General features: G+C 41.3%; 2 protein-coding genes across 2 annotated transcripts; both read right to left on the bottom strand.

The window, feature by feature from the left end:
- Window positions 1–885: 885 nt before the first annotated feature.
- On the bottom strand, window positions 886–13,310 carry acer3 (alkaline ceramidase 3). Its single transcript, XM_035178383.2, has 11 exons — window positions 13,148–13,310; window positions 9,323–9,433; window positions 9,074–9,126; window positions 8,436–8,488; window positions 8,076–8,157; window positions 7,959–7,994; window positions 5,413–5,471; window positions 5,195–5,296; window positions 4,464–4,568; window positions 3,858–3,903; window positions 886–3,766 (listed from the first exon to the last, which is right to left on the bottom strand). The coding sequence occupies exons 1-11, from the start codon at window positions 13,248–13,250 to the stop codon at window positions 3,713–3,715; spliced, it is 804 nt and encodes a 267-aa protein (XP_035034274.1). The 5' UTR covers window positions 13,251–13,310; the 3' UTR covers window positions 886–3,712.
- A 2,659-nt stretch (window positions 13,311–15,969) lies between these two features.
- On the bottom strand, window positions 15,970–21,084 carry serpinh1a (serpin peptidase inhibitor, clade H (heat shock protein 47), member 1a). The gene is made up of 5 exons (XM_035178380.2): window positions 20,887–21,084; window positions 18,824–19,430; window positions 18,646–18,744; window positions 17,044–17,276; window positions 15,970–16,947 (listed from the first exon to the last, which is right to left on the bottom strand). The coding sequence occupies exons 1-5, from the start codon at window positions 20,902–20,904 to the stop codon at window positions 16,645–16,647; spliced, it is 1,260 nt and encodes a 419-aa protein (XP_035034271.1). The 5' UTR covers window positions 20,905–21,084; the 3' UTR covers window positions 15,970–16,644.

Raw genomic sequence — 21,084 nt, 5'->3', positions numbered from 1 at the left:
AGGTACTCCGGCCTCCTCCCACCATCCAAGAGTGAATGATTGTTTGTCTCTGTACTTTGTCTCAGGTGTCAAGTCCAGAGTATAGCCTGTCTCTAGCCTAAGGTCAGCTGAGATTGGCTCCTGCTCCCTGTGACCCTCAAAGTGTGTTTGTGTGTGTGTTTGTGTGTGTGTGTGTGAGACCCCTGACCCGTACATATTTATTGACCTGTTCCAACTATCCAAACACCAAGCTGCCATGACAAAACCAAATGTTTTAGCAAGTGGCTTCGAAGTTTAGCATGAAGGCAATATGTTAAACTAGAGAAACTGATATAACAGGCGAAGTAAATCAAACATTTGTATCTACAATACAGTAAAATATATAATATTTATTTTTAAATGTTTCTTTCTTGCCTGAAAATATTTGTGGTGAATAAATGCAGAATGTTGCTCACTGAGACATGACTCCAAAGGTTGGATATTTTTGACCTTACCTCAGCTCTTTTCTCAATAAACTGACACTGTTAGAAATAAGCCACTGTTTATCACCCCCTACCCAGATATTTCCTAGTTCAAATGCAGGAAAACTACCAACATACATGAGAGTCAGAGGAGCTAATGGAAGCATTGACACTCCTCTCACTCTGATGGATGCCAGTGCCTGGAGCGTTTGGGCCACTACCAATAAACGACTGCCACACCTTCACGTTGAATGAGTCAATTTAATCCCTCATAAAAGATAACATTGTCTATAATAACGTGCACAAAACTGCTGATTAAGAATTTGTGAGTCATATGTTAGTATTGCAATGATTTCTGGGAATACGTCCTTCTGTGTCATACATTTGTCATTAGTGGCTGCTGTGAGCAGAAAATAAAATGTCACAAACACGAAGCGAGATACAGTTTCAGTCTGAAACATTTTCCTTTTATTTGACAAGACAGGGCATCATCAAAGACTGACACAAAGTTCAGCTAAAATAAAATAGCTCTTCTGGCCTCAACACATAAGTATAATAAGTATTTCAACTACAGTTAACATCAGTAGAACGACCTGTAACTAAGCTGTTGGACACATGAAATGAATGGAAGGCCAAAGACTCAGGCACACACTTTGCATTCGAAGCTGTTGTTGTTCGACCTCCTGATGCTTTCACTGCTAATAACCAGGGGGGAAGGACACATTGCAAAACACAAAGGACAACAACTTCAATGGTTTATCACGAACATCAAGGCAACTTGGATTACACTGCAAGGATAGCAATAAGGCACCCTCTTTGACAGCTGATGAGCTGTGATAACACACACAGAGACGTTAATACTTCCCTTCCATACATTGTACTTCTGTGCTTTTCAATGCTAGCAACACTGGCTCTAAGCAGCTGTTACACTCAGGCATATACAGGTTAGTGACAAGGTTTGTATGAATGAATAATGAAAATCAATGGAGGAGATAATACATGCCGTGTCTTCATACAGTGATCATATTGTGCATCTTCCAGTTCACCAGTGACCTCAGGTTCTATTGTTACCACCACATATCCACGATTTCACAGTACCGAACAAAAATTGTAAATAAAAAGCCCTTCATTTACCACCACAGATCCAGAACATGAAAACTCAGGCCTCAGATCATTAGTGTTTTTCTCAGTCGCTATAGGTAGGGTTATCTGCCTGGCAATGTCTGAAATAAACTGGATATTTATGCCACCTAGTGGCTGTATCAGAGACTGTTCAACACCTCTGCAAGGTGTTCATGTGCCATTCGACTCTTCAACTTGATGCCACATTGTCGATTAATAAAAGAAGAAATAAATAAAATCTAGCAATATTTTGTGGAGATGTTGGAGTTTTGTATCTGTAGGTAAAATTACTTCAAAACTTTTGATTTAAATCAAGTAATCCTAAGATCGGGACACAATACTGTTCAGTGTTGTGACAGTAAAGGAAGCAGGGGAGAGTAAGCTTCCCGGAACTGGTTGTGTCTAGTGCTTCATTCCCTGCAGCTTAATAAGATGCATCACTCAGATATGTTCCTTACATGCACTTGGTCCCTTGATTATCAACTATTATAATAATTAAAAAAAAGCTTCGTAAAGAGTTCATCTTTGTAAGCTGGTTTAGGTCGCTGGGTTTCAACTATCAACATCTTCACTCATACTGCCGTCCATGTGAGCCGAACTCATCAGCTGTAATAATCTGACCAGTGATAATGGCTCCAGTTACACTACAGACACACTGACATGGTGCATTTCCACTGATGTTTGATCCCACTCAATAGACACTGGTCAGATCCCAACAAAGTGGTTTCTACATCTAACACATTCGCAATGGAAGCTGATTGTAATTCTGATACAATAACCCAACACAAAACTCAACACAAAATCCCTGTGGGTTTGAAAAGTGGCTCTCGGGCCTTGGTCCTTCAGAGACCACGAACTTGTGTGAACTTAAACAACTACATAAAGGGTGTAGATGTAATACAGATTTAATATAACTTGTTAAACTTTGTTCCGCACCATATAGCTGAACAAAGTTTAACCCGGTCCTGAACAAAAGTGAAAAGTCAGTGCAATGACGTTTCGTAGCAAAACCTTATGTAAGCGCTGCATTTCTAGTTTGTTTTTAATGAGGTATAATTACATGAATGTTTTAAATCCCAGAGCGACTATGGCAACAACAGAAAAATTAAAAAAAGAAGATTTCCAGTATTTATATGAAAATGTTGATAAAGAAATGAAGCCTGTATGATTGAACAACACCTGGGCTGCACGGTGCGTGTTCACAAACACGGACTGCTGCGGAGCTGCTACACAAGGTTTCTGGTATCACTACTGCACTCCTCGGATAGAAGTAGGGCTATATGCTAAATATTATTATTTTTTAAACTTTAGTTTAAACAAAAAAAGTTAGTAGCACTTAAATGGCACTTACTTATAGCACTTTGTAGTTTGGCTTTCTTGAAGAAAATTGTACTTTCTTGATTCTTGTTGTTCTGGGTTTGTACCCTCATGGTTGAATGCACTTATTGTAAGTCGCTTTGGATAAAAGCTAAATGAAATGTAACGTAATGTAATATACTCATTGCAGATATTTAATTTTGGGACACAGCCCTACTTTAGACTAGATGTTTTGGCTGATAGTTAGTGTCACCCCACATGTAGTGAGCACAAACAAACACAATATGAGACTCCTGGAAAAGGGATATGAAAACACTGAGTTGTTGATACAGCTCCTTCAGCTCCTTTTAAAACTACACATAAGCAATAGTCTTATTTAAAACTTTAGCTTAGGGATCTATTTGATATCATTGGGCTAATGGGGATTCAAACATTCACAGAATCGAACATACCACGATTAATAAGCTAATGTGAATTCTTTTCCCAAACTCAAATCAAGCTAACCACTATGAAATATTCAACAGTTACCAGTGCAGTGGACTACACATCATTTTTGCACTGAAAATGAAATGAAATTACAATAAAGATACAGAAAATCTAGTCTAATAAGTCATGATTGATGAGGGAAATTCTTCCACTTGGAATCAGTGCTATACTGTACTTAGTAAATCCCCACAGTGCAGAACAGAAGGCTCCCTGGGGTGGTGTCTGAGGGTCCACCTGCCCCCTGCCTGGTGGCTGAGCTCCCAGCAGCGTGCACTGGCAGGTCCCTGTGCCGATGGTGTGTGGATTATGGCAGTCACCATCCTCAAGCTGCTGCCCGTCCCTTTAACTCAGCTCATCTTCTGTGGTTCAATGTGCAACGTGGGCCAAACTCCACACAGGAACTGAACAATAATAGCACAGGACAAATATAGTTGAATTCGAGAAGGAATGAAAACAGTTGGAATATGTGCAAAGGCTGAGCGCTACACATACCGTTACTTTTGGTCTGTGCTGGAGGTAGGTTGACCTGAACTGCAGGCTGAAAAAGAGCAAACACTTAACTCACATTACATGTCATTTGGCTGACGCTTTTATCCAAAGCGACTTCCAATTAGTGCATTCAACATCTATGAGGGGCCAGTTGGAGTTCAGCATCTTGCCCAAAGACACTTCAGCATGCAGATGGGGAAGACTGGGGTTTCAAACCGCCGACCTTCTGGTTGGAGGACAACCGCTCTACCCCTCATCCACAGCCACCCCAACACTGAGGAACTTTTGAGCATCCTCACAGAGCACATCTGCTATTTGTTTACCATTAGGAGAACAGAGCCTGTCAACACTTTCTCCCTTCCCTCCTAGCAATACCCAAGGCCAAGTTATAGATAAAGAACAAACTAGCTGTAAACTGTCACGGGTTGGGATGCTGTGTGAGACATCTTCGGACTTAAGGGGTACAGTTGCTCACATTACTCTGTAAACGTGTATATTGTTCTGGTCTCCTTGATGCGCATCACGTCTACATTGAACTCTTCATCTCCATCACAACCACAACAAAACGCACTGCCGCTGCTATCACCTGCTCCTGAAAGAGAAGCTTACCTGAGAAGTATGTGCAGGTAGGATCCCAGGCCTGTGAAGATGTGCCACCAGGCATGGAACTGTGTTACTACTCCAACACCAGGGGGCAGTGTTTTTCTGCTGGCTCTGAGATAGCGATAATGTTGACAAATGGAATAAATGTATAGTATAGTATGAGACTCTAGTGTAGTGTGAGAACAGTGTGAGGGTAAAGAGTATTAGGGCCATAATGAATTAAAACATTCTGTGATTGTGAGAAAAAAGTCAAACTATGTTAATAAAGAAAGGCAACAGGCTGATCTTCTGATATTCCCTCTCTAACACGACACAAAACCCAAAATTATAACTCAATGCTTTTAATATTATTACTTTATTTTAGAAATCTAAGATTTTTTTATTTTCCCTTTAAGTGGCCCTAATACTCTTTCTTATTCAGGGCCCCAGGAAGACGCGATGGGGATCCATACACTTAACATACTTACTTACTTACTAATACTTAGTACATGCAGCACGCGTCATAGATAAAATGAATTAAGTTAAAGTATCTTATGTAAATGAGTAGTGCATAAGCTGGTCCATTTCCAGGCAAAGACATTACTTTGAGTTAACTTGAGTAATGTCCTTACTATGAGAAAAATGCATCCAAATAATGTTGTGATGCCACATAAAGGTAAATATTGCTGATCCTTGATTTGAACATTTTCCAAACCACAGCTCTTATGGGGAGGATATTAAACTTTGTAAATCCTCACCTTAATGAGTCACAGAAGATATTGTCAATGTTCCACAGTAGGAATCCTAACAGGAAGATACCTAAGGAGGTGTAACACAGCGGTCTGAGCCAGGGGTACACCCTACGATTCAAAACAGAAACAACAAACATCATCATTCAGCACGTGAATAATAATGAAAAACACTTCCTTTGATATTGAGATACTTAAGACTCTAATGCCCCTCTTGGAAAACTCACCACGTAACAATGAAGATGGAGCGCATCACTAGACAAGCTACTAGAGCTCCATACATGACCTAAAAGAAAGGACAGTTATTTGACTCTAAAACACAGTGAGGACTGGTGGATGACAGATAGAACATTTGACTATTTACTCATTTTCATCAGGTCACCGGAGCTCAACGCGATGACCCATGTGAATCTGAGCAGTCACCAGATGATAACAAAAAACATACAAAATGATGCTTTCATTTGCATGACTATTCCTCCATTTTGTTTTTTCTTGTGAAACACTGCCAAGAATCCACTACCTCAGTGTTCTGCGAAAAGAGCTGGTCCCCCGTGTGACGCTTTAACACAAATCTACCTGACGTTCGTTCTCTCAATCCTTAAGTATGCCGGCCCACTCTGGGGAGGGGGCTGATAACAGGCGTGTCTGAGGAGCCGGAGAGGGTGCAAAGATGATGCTGCAAGGATTATCGTCATCCTCTCTTCCCTCACTAAGTGGAAGTTGTGACGAGGCCGCCCTGCGTTGCTTCTCTATCATTACCAAGGTCAGTTCACCCCCTTTACACAGGTCCCTGTCTGCAGCTTCCCCTCCCTGCTCTTTGCTTCAGCGCCACAGGGAGCACATAGTGACCCCCAGCGAACCAAAATACATGAACTCTCCTATTCCTAACGCTCTAAACTGTTTTATAAACAAGTTGATTGTTTTTGGTTTTTCTTGATCCCTGCTCTTTCTTAGGATTAAAAAAAAATAATGCTTTGATTAAGTGTTTCTTTTTTGTACATTATGAGGCACTTGTATTTCGGGACTCACAGCTCAAAACGTTCTCTAAATGAAACCTGAAACCTGCATCACTTGATATAGCTTGAACTTTCAATTCATGTTCACTCCATTGTTTCTCATCATTCACAAGTTACCATTTGAATCCAGTCTGTTTGTTGTCTCACTGTGCTCCGTCAGGAACACTATCGGTCTTGTTATGAACCACCATGGAGCTCTGTCATTAGTAAACAAAGTCACCTCCAGAGAGTAAACATAAGCAGCTTTTTCACATTGTCCTTACTGTTGTTATGCAACACACACACAATGTGAGACTCTGCAGGTACAACCCATAGGGGTTCAAACACTGCGTAACCAAGACAACAACAGTTAACCAAAACAGAAACAAGAGAGCATGACTTATTTTACACCTTCACAAATACTTAGCTGATCTGTAACACGCTTTAAACCTAGAATGCCACTCAGAGTATATACCTCCACCAAGGCCCAACAGTCCCCTCATGAAACCACATTTTAATTATCTATATCTGGATTTTTATTGGGAACGAAATTGCACAAACTCATAAATATCAGTTCCCTACACATGGCTGATAGTTTTCATCAAGATCCACAAATTCTTCACTGAGAAAGGAAAAGCTAATCTCAAATTGTTCCTTTATCAACTCCTTGATACGGATCCGCACCGAAATTTAATGGATTCTTTCCTGACGCATAATGCATCCTGTCCCCAAGTTTCATACTAATCGGTCCAGTAGTTTCTACATAATCCTGCTGACTAACAAACACATGAAAACATAACCTCAAAGACAGAGGTAATAAAATGTCATTAAATTTAGCATTTTGCATAACTGACTTGATAAGGGTCACATATATGATATTGATTTTGTATTCACTATCCGTACATGCACCAGTCGCTCGGACTAAAGCAAATGCTTCATCCGTCACACCTGGTGCCCACTCTGTTCTCAGCCGTGTGCTTTGTATACAGTCTGTGGATGTTGAAAAGCCCAGTGAAAGTGGCAACCAGAAGTACAACTGAACAAAGTGACCTTGTGTGAAGGAGAGTCAACAAACAACACTCCAGCTAGCTGCCATGCAGACTGGTAAAATCCCACCTCATCAGCGGGTTGGTGCTCCTGACCAGGGCCAGAGCCTCCGTGTGAGACACAGTAAATGTTTGATTTTAAAAGTTAATTCTGGGCCCCACTCCCTCTTGCCGCCTGAAGCTCTCTCTGTGGGCCTGCATGGCAGCTACCAGCCAGTTAGCATGGCTGGCATCATTCCACCCTGTGTGTTGCCCATAGACTGTGTGAAAAAATAAGCTGCAGAGATTTTGGTTTAACAGCACCATGCGTCCACTGGGGTGTGTATGCCTATCACTATCATCCCTGCTATAACGATCAGAGCTGGAGCCGTCTCTCTTTACAAATGTGGAGGGGACCAATTGGTTCACTGGGAGAGAGAGATGAACGTGCACCCGAAACCAAAGCAAAGAACAGAGAAGCGCACACAGAGATACACACGGAAGGAGCATGACTTCACTCTCTGCTCAGGATGCCATTACTCCAATGCATATTTACACAGTTGTTGGCTGCTACATTAATGTTAAATACCCTGTATGTGTAACCAATAAACATATTAAACCAGCAAACAATGTGGCATGCTATGTTGGAAAGCCCAATGTTTGCACAAGGTAGAAATGACCTAAGGCACACTGAGCCCTGACAGTTAACAATGAGCAATCCGAGCCAGGTGATAACACAGAGCCCTCCCTTACCTGGTGAAACACTGGCTCCTTCCACTGTAGGTAAACCTGCCAGACAGAAACACAGGAACTAGTCAGGGGGACATGATGGATGGTTCATTTATTAAATGGATGAAAGTGAAAACTCACCACAGTCACTGACACGCTGAAGATTATTAATAGTGCAATAGGTAATAAACTAATTCTGTTTTCTTCTTTGAAGCACTCATATCTGAAAAAAAAAGAAACATGTGAAATATGTTTAATTTACATGTTCAGATTGAATAACCATAAAGAATGTGTGAGTAAATAACAAGCTGAGCTGAAGTGGGAAGAGGAACACGTCCAGTTTAGAATCAATAGATCCTTTACATCCAGTACACCAGAGGACGGCACACTGTACTTTCTTGGAAATGTGACACATGATCAGCGAGGGAGTCACTGGTTCAGTTTACATGCACGATCACACTAAATCTATTCTCCATCAGACGTGAGAGTGGAGCCACTTACAGACAGTAGACAAAGACACAAGTGCTGTAAATCATTGGCAACTCGTCCAGTAGCTGCAAATGAGAATACAGACAGAACATATGAGTACATCACCACAGGATGTTATTATAGCATCATTTAGCATTACATTAAGCAGCAGAGTATTAGGGCCCGAATGAAGAGAAGAAAATTGCTGCGATTTCGAGGAACAATGTTGTAATATTACAAGAGTACAGTTGTTATACAACAAGAAAAAAAGTCATAATATTATGAGGATGAAAAAAACTCTATTTTTTTAGAAAGGGTTAAAGGGAGAACCTGTGCTCGCCAGAGTTCCACCTCTTATGGGTCCAAAATTTGTAACCAATTTAATTGTTTCTGGAGAATCTATGAAACCCCTTGAATAGCACGCATATTGCTGATATTTCCCCTCAAAAAGAACATATAGACTACATTCTCAACTTTTCTCTTGTAAAATTACCACTTTATTGTCAAAATATCCGATTTTTTTTTGCCATTAAATGGCCCTAAAACTCTGTTATAGATATTTGACCTCATATTTACAAAATGCAGCAAGAAATTGAGGTATCAATAATAGATAAATAGATGGATGGTGTAGATACATATCATTTAGATCTGACTGTAACACTGTGGCCCACCTGCATCTCATACAGCAGCGTCATGTGGAAGCACCAGGACCCAACACCAACAGCTGGTGAGACACAACCCCACGAAACATTCAGACCAATCAAATGTGAAGACATTCTCACATGTTTGCAATATGAAGTGAGGGCATTGTTAGATAAAATTGTGCAACTGCTGACAGTCACTAAAAGTAAACAAGAGCAGGGTTGGCTTCAGTATTGTCACTAATGTATGGAGCCATAGTTGTTTTTCAACTTTCTAACCTGCGAGTCCGAGGAAAGAGCAGATGTAGCGGAACTCGAGGCCGTCACGATACGTCTGGATGGCCCCGCAGATGGGAGGAAGGATCATAATCAGGTTGCTAACAGTATTCCCTGTACATAAAGAAACCAGATATGATTTAGAGCCAGATGATACGACCTGCGAAATATCAGAAGCAATAAGAATGTCACTGTGATCGGGTGACATGGTGGCAGCGAGAGTTCGGTGAGGCAGCCTGGGCTTCATGTGAGATTATGACCATAACAACATGAATGATAATTTACAGAATCCTCATAACTGCACTGCAGGTCATGCAGTGCATGCTGTGCAGTGCATATGCTTGTTGCCACCAACAATTTACGGTTGGTGCAGTTTGTTCAAGTAAACAAACTTAAACTGAAATACTTGATTTTCTGTGCATCTATCACTTTAACTATGTACCAGTGTTAAAGGTTCCGTGTGTAGAATTTAGTGACATCTAGTGGTGAAGTTGCATGTTGCAGCTGAAAACCCCTCACATCACCCTCTCCTTCCAAACATGAAAGATAACCTGTGGTAGCCTTCAGTTGTCATAAAAACTCAAAAGGTGTTTATTGTGGTGTAGTTTGGGCTACTGTAAAAAACATGGTGGCCTCCATAGAGAGGACCCACTCCCGATGTAAATCTAAAGTATTTAAACATGAAGGGCCTGTTCTCGTTTAAAGAAAACAACAATTCATACAATTTAGATAAAACACACTAGTGAAAACATCACTAGGATTATTTTGTATTCAATTTCTGCCAATAGATCCCTTTCACCTAAACCTTACACACTGAACCTTTAATATATGTGTTTTCTTCCCTCTCTTTAAACCAGAGTGTGGTCTTTCAGTTAGAGAGCAGGACATCACGTTCAGATTTTACAAAGCTTGCACTCAAGATCCAGCCCTCACTCTGAAAAAGCTTAGCTTGGACTGATTTGCACAGTCACAGCAAATACGTGCAAGAACCCAGTTAAAGGAACCACCCGTACGAGACTCTCAAACAAACAAACCTAACGCACCCACAACGAGGGCACGACAATTGTCATTTGTCAACACCACACCTGGGATTCTATTGGTTGGGGAATTTTGATAGATTTGTTGCACCCAAAAAAAAAACTCCAAGTGCAGAAGAAAATGCTCATGAACTGAAAGACCATGCTCTTGAATTAAGATAGGGGGAAAAAACATAAATATAGGGTTATTTGAATTTGTATGTAAGTATGCAGTGCGTAAATGATGGATGACCTGCAACCATTTTTCTATTCTTGTGCAACTCATTTTTCAACAAAAAAATATGTTGGTTCCAGATTCTAAAATATGCAAATTATCTCCTTATCTTAGTATTGTATTTTAGCTGAAGGGATATCTGTAGGTTCCCCACAGCTGGTTGGACAAAACAAGACACATGATCAACTCACTCTGGGCTTTATTGTGAAACTGCTAACGTCTTAAAGACCAAGCAACCAATGAAACAAATATTCAGTAGATTAAGCACTAATGATAATATGTGTGCATTCAAGTCATAACTGTGGAACCATGTGTTGCACTATGTTGTATTGCACTTTGTTCTGTTTGTATAAGTATGGGCAGCCTGTGGTTGAAGTGATGTCACTGTATTTACCTTTGATACACCATCAGGCCCACCTGATAAAACAGCTCCACACTGTTCCTGACATTGCTCGTCCTGGGTGTGGTGATGTGTAAACTCAGGCGTGGACAACACTCGAGCTCCCCCGGATGCCGATTAGTTTTATCACTAATCCTGCTGACGAGTAATTTCACAACCGCCTCCACTCTTTATCTGCAGGTATCTGATAGAGTCCTAGGAGTGACATGTGTGGACTTTGGTTCCTGAAAACAAATGCACGCACACCAAGCATACTACAGCATGGGAATGTTTTGTTTTCATGGGGATGAGACGCTTTTCTCCAGTGTCAGAGACTCGCTATAACATCCCCCTGTGTCTGTGTGTTCAACCCTCAGCGTGTGCTGCTGTTTTGCAAAGAGAGATATTGCACAAAAGCTCACATCAGATGAGGCTTAAAGTCTTGGCGGTTTCTCTTTTCCTCGTTCACAATGCCACATTCCAACCATTGTAACCTGAATCGCCATTTGAATGCCGAACAATTCTTCTAAAACAATTATCCAGCCCGGCCACCGTGTGTAACGTGTGGTAACTAACGCTTCAACTGTCAGTATCCTAGGTACATGTATGCTTCATTTACAGTAGTACTACAGTACAATGTGCGCTCGACAGGTGGAGGCTCAGAGTTTGTACTTTACGGGGTTAGGGTTAGGGGTTAGAAAATGAAATGTGTGACTGAGGTCCTCTTAACATGGACAAGCATAGAGAAGATGAAAAGCAGTATTGTAATTAAACTCTCGCCCACTTGGCTTGAGTTCACCTTTCACTAACTGTTGCATCACTTCGACAACATGACAACTGCAAATGGAAGGTGGACTCCTCAACACACAGTGAAATATCACTCAACACTTTATCTTCAGTAACAGCTGCAAAGGAGCTTATGTTTTCACCCCTGTACCTTTGTTGGTCCGTTTGTTTTTGAACAAGATAACACAAAAACAACTAAACAGATTTCCACGAAACTTGGTGGAAGGGTGCGGTGTGGGTCAGCGAAGAACCCATTCAATTTTGGGGTGGATCCCGAGCAGGGGGCGAAAATAGGAACTTTTATTTACTTTCTTTAACATTGACGAGATTGGGTGTTTGTCAACATTTCCACCAATTTCCCAGGATCTTGATGAAATAATCAGGCACATTTAAGGGACTCATATCTTGCAGCTGTGTTGGAACATGGTGGAGGTATGTGCTCTACGGAGTGAAATTCTAGTTTGGATTTGTAAGTAGACAGAGAGTAAAAGAGGGATGGACTGCAACTCAGTTTTGGTGCAAATTTGTTCCAATTTCTTCACGTTATCACATTTTATTTGCGAATTTCAACAAGAGAGGTGCTCTACTGAGTGCCATTCAACTTCTGCACTGAATCTATAATACATATGCAGGGAATATGAATAATAAACATGAGATCATAACATGGGGTTTGCAGTGGAAAGCAGAATACACTTTCTTCTGCATTCCCAATGTTAAGAGGACTGAAGTGGTTGAAAGTATTGTTTCCAGGGTGGTTTGTCCAGTGGAGCTGGGCTCAAAGCTCCAGCACTGAGCATGTGTCAGTGCATGTCAGCCACATGACCTGTGTGTACAGACAGCTGTTTGAGCTGTAGTGCTTCTAACAGAGTTTAAATCTAAAAGATACTGGTTCCTGATGAACCAGTTCTCGTTGACAGCCTCTGAGGCACCCGGATAGAAGGAAGGAAATGTTTTATCAAGCTACAAGTGAGAATGACTGAGGGGGATACGCATGAACTAACCCCTACAGAGTGTGGTCATGTGTTGAGATGTGGATCTGTGATGGCTGAGTGATGAGGCTGCTCAGAAAGACATAAAGCCCACAGAGCTATGGGGAGCAGCTCGGACCAGGCGGACGAGTGGCACACAACGCTCCCGGCAGGCTGCAGCGTTTTCCCGGCAGGAGCAGCCTCGTCCTGCCCCTCACACCCCTGCTCTGCAGCCGGCCGGTTAGCTCCGAACATGTCGGGAGAGCGAACACTGAAGCTGGGAGTCCAATCCACTTCGCCACGAGAGACTCGCACCATGACACCAACACACTGCGTTATTGCCAGCTCACACCTCACGGTGTCTGTGCGCCGCAGCGCGATCGCTTCCTGTAAAGCAGCAGTAAACATCCCGAAGCGTCGCTCACACTCTCGGGTTGTACTCACAGAATTCCGCCATGTAGAAAGACACGACATAGTTTTCCTCGCACCAGTCCAGCGTTGATGTCGGCCGGCCCCAGTATCCCTGCCTGTCTATCGAGGGAGCCATGATGGAAGAAGAGGAGGAGGAGGAGGAGGCTGTGGTGTCTGCTAACGGACTGAGGTCCCATCACTGCACGAGCACGAGCACGAGCACGAGCACTACACCTCCTCCCCCTCACATGCATATTCACTGGCCTATACACATATAGTAAATATATATATATATATATACACACACCACACACACACACACACACACACACATTCATATATATATATTTATATATATTGATAAAATATGTGTGCCCTTTGGCTGCATACAATGTTGTGTTCTTTTTTTTTTGAGTACTTATGTATACGTCTACTTATATGTTTACACCGAGGATTAGAGAGAAGCACCATTTCAATCCTGCCTATGACCTGTACATGGAGCAGAATTGACAATTAAGTTGACTAAATATATCATATATTATATGTATTTTATTTATTATTAGTATGTTGTATATATGTAAAATTGTGTGTATAATATATACATGTGTGTGTGTGTGTGTGTGTGTGTGTGTGTGTGTGTGTGTGTGTGTGTGTGTGTGTGTGTGTGTGTGTGTGCGTGTGTGTGTGTGAGATTAGTTTTTTGGAAAGTGAGGACATTTTGGTTTCCTCACTTTCTGACCCACTTTTAATGGGTTGTTTGAGGTTCAAGACTTGCTTTCAGGGTTAGGGTTAGAATTAGCTTTAGGTTAGGTTTAGGCATTTAGTTGTGATGTTTAAGGTTAGGGTAAGGGGCGAGGGTATGCATTATGCCAATAGGTTTCCTCACTAAGAAGTACAAACGTGTGTGCGTGCATATGTGTGTGTGTCTGTCTGTGTGTGTGTGTGTCTGTCTGTGTGTGTGTGTGTGATCAAGACAAGGAACACTGTAATCTATATATCGGACTTAAATAGAAATTTAGCGTGTTATAAATGCAGAATATATGTATTCTGAACTTTTAACCTGGCTGCCTCAGCTTCTGTTCTGTGGCATGCCAAGCCACCACCATTATCTGTCAACACATGCACACCTGTCTGTTTATGTTTAACCTGGTTTTAATCACATTCAGGTTGTGATATATAAATGTGATTACTCCCATCCCATGCTGCTGCTCCTTTGTGTCTTTGACGCCTCCACATCTCTGTCATTTCTGTGCCAGGGAGCCGGAGACGTTCCCTCATGGCTGTCCTGATCATGATCCGATATTTATTTTAATCCTATTTGGTCCTCCAACACACTTGTTTCCTTTACCATTTTCTATTGTGTCCTATAGTATTTTACAAAAATATCTATAGAGAGAGGATGTTGGTGTGTGTGAGATGTATCGGGGAGGTCAGGACAGGATCTGGACAGATACAGTTGGTTATTGTTTCATTACAGACTTTCCTTTGATGAACACATTGACTACACTACTGGCGTGTACTGTGTTATCTGTATCAGGTTAATGATTTATCCCGATATTATAACGTTTGCATAGAACACGCTATAAGTAACATGCATTTGAAAACATTAATAGTTCTCTTCCTGTGTACATTACTGGAGCAAACCCCAGCAACCAATAGATAAAGCAGGTTCACTTCAGTACTTAATTGCACTCCAGCAATAATTAGACAGAAAGTTGTCAGCTCAGACAAAGGAGAGACACAGCACAACAACCATATGACACCACAGCTCTTTATTCTAGAGAGATTAGGTGCAAGACTGCATACATCACACAGCAAAACTACTTTCTAACACTGCTATACTAAACTAATATCCCTAAACTAAACACCTATACTGTATGAATCTTCGTTCAATTAGTTTGAGCAGACAATTTTTGTAAATGCACTGTAGTAACCAGACTTTGATGCTGTAATATATAAAGACTAATTTTACTTTATTAAAGCTAATTTAGAAAATGTAAAACCTATTGTATCACATGCAGGAACCCAAACACTTCCAAATGTACAATTAAACACATGTCTAAATTAATTTGAAGCACTTAGTTGAATACTCGAATTTACTTATATCACAATAATCCTACAGTGTGAGTAATAAAGACATTCCTAATACTTACAGCAGTTATAATTTTCAAGAAATATTTAGCTGGATTAAAAAAAATAACCCTAACCCCTAACCCCTAACCCCTAACCCAAATAAAGACATTCCTAATACTTACAGCAGTTATAATTTTCAAGAAATATTTAGCTGGATTAAAAAAAATGTAATCTTTTTTTTCAGCCACAAGTCCAGATGTCCTCTAGATGGGGTAATTCACTCAGAAACAATGGCTACAAACTGCCCTAACATGTTTATTCATGCACCAATCATGTTATTCTATTCTACTAAATAACTTTAAAATTGTTAGTAGTTTCTTCGTGAACCTAATGCAAAGGAGGTCAATGATGTGTAGCTTTGCTCATCAGAGCAGCTGCAGCACACATCTGGATGAGCCCAAATATTTTGTTGATGCCTAAATATTTAGATTTATCATTCAGAGGCGTGTTAACCATGTAGTGTATAGCCCTCCAACGTTACCACATGCTGAAGCAGAGCTGCCCAAGTGTTCCCATCATCAACTCCCCACTGGTACTATCTGATGTTATTAGGCTAGAAATACCCGGGAGGCCTGACTTTAACTGACTTGCCAAAGGTAAACTGGTTTTGCAAACAGTCATTCAAACAGACATACCGAGAGACAGGTCAACTGAATTCAGTCAGCGTCTTTGGAAATGCCAGAAAAAAGCGCCAGCACCAAATATCTAGAATCAAGACGAGACACTTTTCATATTTTTTTATTTGATTTGTAACAGTCAAAAACCATGTGTGCACATGCTGCTGAGACAGTGCGTACATCTACCACTTGTTTGCCAGTGTAGATCAGTGCATTCAGCATAGATCACTACCAAGATAAACTGCACGGAGGCCTCTTGGTTCAAGACAAACATGCTTGTGCGAGAAAGTGAAAGAATTGGAAAATGATTTATGATCCATTGGTCTAATGGACATGAACAGCAAAACTTGACACACTGAAAACAATTTTGTTCAATCAAAACCAAGCAAATCTCATAAAATTTTAAGGCTTGTTGTCCAACGGCTGATAAGACTTGATCATAAAAAAGACTATTTTTGTGCCTGCACATACAGATGATCAACTTTCATGAAATTGTGCATTTACATTTTAGGCATAAATTGAGGAAATCATACTTAACGTAAGTCTTCAGTCCATAATGTGATGTGCCAATACAAAAATACAGATAGTAAGAAATATTCTCCAAGTTAAAACTGAAGACTGTTCACTTTTTGTGGAATGCCGTTGGGACAAAGGAATGCATTTATGCAAATATCAAACCTATAATTCATTCCCCGCTTCTCTAAGCATATTGCAGTAGATAACCTACACTCACGCACACAGTCACATGTTAAATCTGTAAACACGACAGTCAACACATGGTCACAACTCATCTCTCATCTTTTCACCCTTTGGCCTGACCATCCTGCCAATGAACAGGATGGAGTTTGTCTTCTGGTCCTTCACCAGGAAGATGAAGGGGTGGTCGGCGTAGAAGAGTTTTGGGTTTTTCAGCTTGTCCGTGCCGAAGACGCTGGTGTCAATTTCGTTCCCTTCAGTGTCCCACTCCATGGCAGAGGCATGGAACATGCTTGACAGGTAGAGGTCCTTTTTCCCAGAAATGTTGGAGAAGTCTGCTTTGGATTTGTCCACAGCCTCTGTCAGGCCCAGCTTCCCGAGGTGTTTCTACAGAAAGGCACAGCAGGTAAAGTGTGAAAAGCAAAGACTAAGGTCGGGGCATTTAAATCCACTAAGAAGCTCATGGTTTCTTTAATCTGTTACCTGCAGGTTGTGACTGACTTCCATGCTGACTTTGGGCAGAGACACAGCTACTGCTGTCTGCTGCAGTTTGCCCATCCACGTCTCCAGCTGCTTCTTGGTCAGAATCTTCTCCAGACTCTCCAGGGGCTGCACATTGTAGGGCATGATGAACACCACACTGGACTTCTTATGAGCCAGAGGCATGCTCAGGATGGACAGCTTGTTAGTGCTGTCATCATAGAAGCCATAGATACCTGAGGAAACCATTGAAATATATTACAAACATTAGCATCTTGATCTTGTGCACTCTTCTCTGTTTTATATGCGATCACAGGTAGAAGACACCGACGAAGATGTCAACTTGGAAAAACAACCAGATTTAAGAGTTTGTGGTGATAAGTCTGAATGTGTTGTAAACAGAAACAAGTGAATTCCAGAGCTTACCGTTTAGGTAACGTCATGCGTCCTGCATGCTAAACACTCTGGTAGTTGGGAATACTGGGGAAAAAGACTGACTGCTTTCTTGCCAAGAGTTAGATGAGATGAATGTCTCTCATATCTTTAGGGAATCAGCCTTCCTGGCTCTGTTTTAAAGAGCCTGTAGAACTGTAATGCACCTGTAGCTATATATGTTAATTCTGGGTGTCCACTAGAGAAGCTTTGCATGATTCACAGTATTTTTTTAGTTATCTCAAACTGTCCATTATGGAGCCTGTTGGTTGAGCCTCTAACTGAAACAGGCAATATTTGCTCAGACCTCCTTAAAAAGCCTCCTTAAGAGCCTGTGGAGGAGCAGACACCCAGCGCTTGTGAGCATGTGAGAGTGGAACATCCCAAGCTCCCATTACCCACAATGCAACATAACAACACAAGCCATAAAGATGTTTTGACAAAAGTCCATGTTAATGAATGCTGAAATGTCGACTGTCAGGAAAATACAATAGCTGTTAAAATGTTGTTCTGTTGGTTAGTCACACACTAATGGATTCATAATAGACACTTAGTGATAGTGATATTATTTAATAGTAAATAATAAGTCTCTCTGTTGTGAGCATTAAATTCAGACACACTTAATCAGCATCATTTTATGTCATTGCTGATGACACACCTGACTGTACTGCACGGCACTGCAAGAATGTAACAGGAAGCAGTCTGCAGGCCAAGACCCTTTTTCATTGTTCTTACAGGAATATTTGAGAATGCTTGTAATGCTCCATGCGTGTATGTGAAATGGTGTTCATTAAAAATTCATTAAAGATAACGATCTAGACATCTCACAACACCGCTCAGAGCCAAGAATAGTTTGGCACACGAACCCCTGTAAAGATATGAACTGTTGTTTTTACTCTTGCGCTTTTCTAGAAATTAAATGAAGAAGATATGACTTGTTATCAGAAGCCTTTAATGTACTAGTACGCTGATTTAATTACCTTTGAGCCAGGTTTCCTGTTTAAAGCTGATCCCAGTCAAGATGCTGAGTCAGCTACTGACTGTTGAGAGGGGTTACAGTGTATTTCCTCCCAAGCAGAAAGCAAACAACTTCTCTACATGCTGAACTCTCCCTTTGTGTGTTTATGTGTCTTTAATGAGTTTGTGAATATATTCAGGATTGTCTCCACCCACCTGTGCGGTGCATCATCTGCACTGAAACCGTCAAGCTGCGGGACACCATGAATCCACGGTTGTCCACCATCTTATGATGGAACTGCTCGTCCCAGTGAGCTGTGGGAATAAGAAAATTTATTTGAGCTCCTTTAAAGGAATAATTCACTCAAAATATACAGATTGAATGCAGACTCACGTTTGAAAAACATGGCATTGATGATCATCGCTCCATCAGTCTTCTCCAAATCCTTGGTGACCTCAGGCAGTTTGCCGTCAGTAGACTTGGCCGCCCACTCGTTGATGGAGTTCACAGCACTCTTCTTATCTTTGAAGTTTATCTTGGAGTGGTCACAGTTGTAGTGTTTCTTGCTGCTCTTGACAAACTCATCCACGAATTTGACAGAGTTGGGTCCGTACAGACGGTTGCTGATCTTCCAGGTGACGTTTCGGGTCTTGGGGTCACTGACCTCGGTCAGCAGCTCTGCCAGGCCGGAGTGAAGCTGCTCGTCTTTAACTTTAGCTGCATTCAGAATTTTTTTTACCTGCGAGGCGGTGGAGGCCTTTCCACCGAGAGCCACCAGGCCCAGAGAGGAGGCTACCACTACGGGGGAGATCAGGATGTTTTCCATGTTTTTCTCCTTGGCCATGTTTTGGTAGAGACTGAAGGCCAGGGTGGCACTGTTGTCAGCCAGGATGGTGGCATGGTTGCTGAGGACCTTGTCTGCTGATGCGGCGGTGGCAGCTGCGGCTGAAGGGGCCAGGCAGAGCAGGGTTGCCAGGTTTATCAGCCACCTGATGTAACACTGATTAGAGAAAACACAGGAGAAGCCATGACGTGATATGCTGCCACTCACACACTGTTACTCATCTAAGAACGGAGATGACATCTTCTTGGTTGATATTTGTTGTTTCAGTTGGCTTATTGAAATATATTTGAAACCTTAGCCTCTTTATTTAACCCAAATAAACACATGTTATGTTAAACTCAGTATTTACCCTGCAGTTTTAAGCAGGAGGATTGATCTGGGTTAACCACACAATTCAAACTACAGAGGATTTCTCCCAGAAAACCTCAAGGCAAGACTTACATAATGGCCACGTCGGCAGCTTACATGTAGCCAAAACACTGGCCAGATAGATCTGAGCTCTTCACGTCTTTATAACACAAAGAGAATTAAGATTTGACCCATTCCCCCAAAGAAGTGTGTGTGTGGTTGATACTGATCACTTCCTTGCAGTGAGGAGGAACCGACTGCATGCTGACACACACACACACACACACACACAAGCCACGTATGAGGCTTCAAGAAGAGGAGCTCATGGCCAGTTATACTTACAATTGTAGTTATTAGTAGATATTTTTGCTCTATAAAACACTGACTGGCTAAGAAACAGACTCTTATTGAAATACAATAAGGAAACAACAGTCTACCTAACATAGAGGTTTTCTATACATCAGACTTTCCAGCAGCTTCCCAGACGTGTTTTTACAGGCTCACTAAGCCACAAAGACAACACAGAGAGATGGAGTGATACAGGACTTCATGCAGCGGAATTCTTTTAGTTATACCTCTTTATATAGTTTATTTGATAATATTTTTAACAGTGGTCTTTTCTCTGTTGTTGCCAGCAGGGTTAGAACAGATTAAAGTGGTCAATGTGATGAAAACAGCATCTGTAAACTAACACTACAATTGACATTTGGAGACTAAACTCATGACCCATTGACTAAAATTGTTAAATTTGCTTTTCTTAGTTTTCATTCCTGTTCTACAGGAGCTTCCATAGATCATTCTCCTTGGGTTAGGACCATTCAACTGATGCAATTACAAATCAATGCTTCATCTCATGGGATAAGAAACTGATTCCATACATTTCCTATGAGTTTGTACGTGTATATGTAACAATAATAATGTTCATTTATTTGGGTAAAGCTGCAGCCAACTCTGCAAACTCACATGACTTCAACTGACACTTGAGAGACAAATTAAGTGCTTTGGATTCAACTGAATTAAAGTTTATTTGAATATGTCTCTGATTTTCTGTTACATTCTTTTACACTTTCTTCTACTTTTTTCTACCTTTCCTAACTTCTCCAACAACCTTACTGACCCACCCTAACCCTAACCCCACAATGGAATCTTTAGCTCCACTTCACAGATCTGACTGTGGCCTCTTTTCACATGCCTGGGCATTTCCCACCAGATGAACTCAGGATACTCCCTCCCTGCCCCCAACTCCCAGATCTTTTTATCTTACCTTATTAGGTTCTGCCATTAGCTCAGCAGTTCTCCTCAAGCTGCTCACAAATAGATCGACCAGCGCTGATTCGCTCTATATGAAGTTTGATGTATCTGATGGCAGAGAACAGAATTTTGTGCAGGGATTGTTATGCCTGGTTTTTCAGAGCATGAAAATCTCTGCCCTGGAATCTTATTTCCAGACCCAGTCCCGCCC

Source organism: Hippoglossus stenolepis, chromosome 15 (genome assembly GCF_022539355.2).
Source record: "Hippoglossus stenolepis isolate QCI-W04-F060 chromosome 15, HSTE1.2, whole genome shotgun sequence".
Taxonomy (NCBI): Eukaryota; Metazoa; Chordata; class Actinopteri; order Pleuronectiformes; family Pleuronectidae; genus Hippoglossus; species Hippoglossus stenolepis.
The sequence above is the reverse complement of the archived record's forward strand: the minus strand, read 5'-3'. Positions and strand labels throughout refer to the sequence as shown.

Bases quoted from the DNA above. Each gene is read 5' to 3' on its own strand.
- serpinh1a (XM_035178380.2), bottom strand. The intron at 18,745-18,823 runs GTGAGTCTGCAT...TTATTCCCACAG, and splicing joins CAATGCCATGTTTTTCAAAC to CTCACTGGGACGAGCAGTTC. The intron at 16,948-17,043 runs GTAACAGATTAA...GCCTTTCTGTAG, and splicing joins AAGTCAGTCACAACCTGCAG to AAACACCTCGGGAAGCTGGG.
- acer3 (XM_035178383.2), bottom strand. From the start codon at position 13,250: ATGGCTCCCTCGATAGACAGGCAGGGATACTGGGGCCGGCCGACATCA. The intron at 9,434-13,147 runs GTGAGTACAACC...CTTTATGTACAG, and splicing joins TTTCTACATGGCGGAATTCT to GGAATACTGTTAGCAACCTG. The intron at 4,569-5,194 runs GTGAGGATTTAC...TCGCTATCTCAG, and splicing joins ATCTTCTGTGACTCATTAAG to AGCCAGCAGAAAAACACTGC.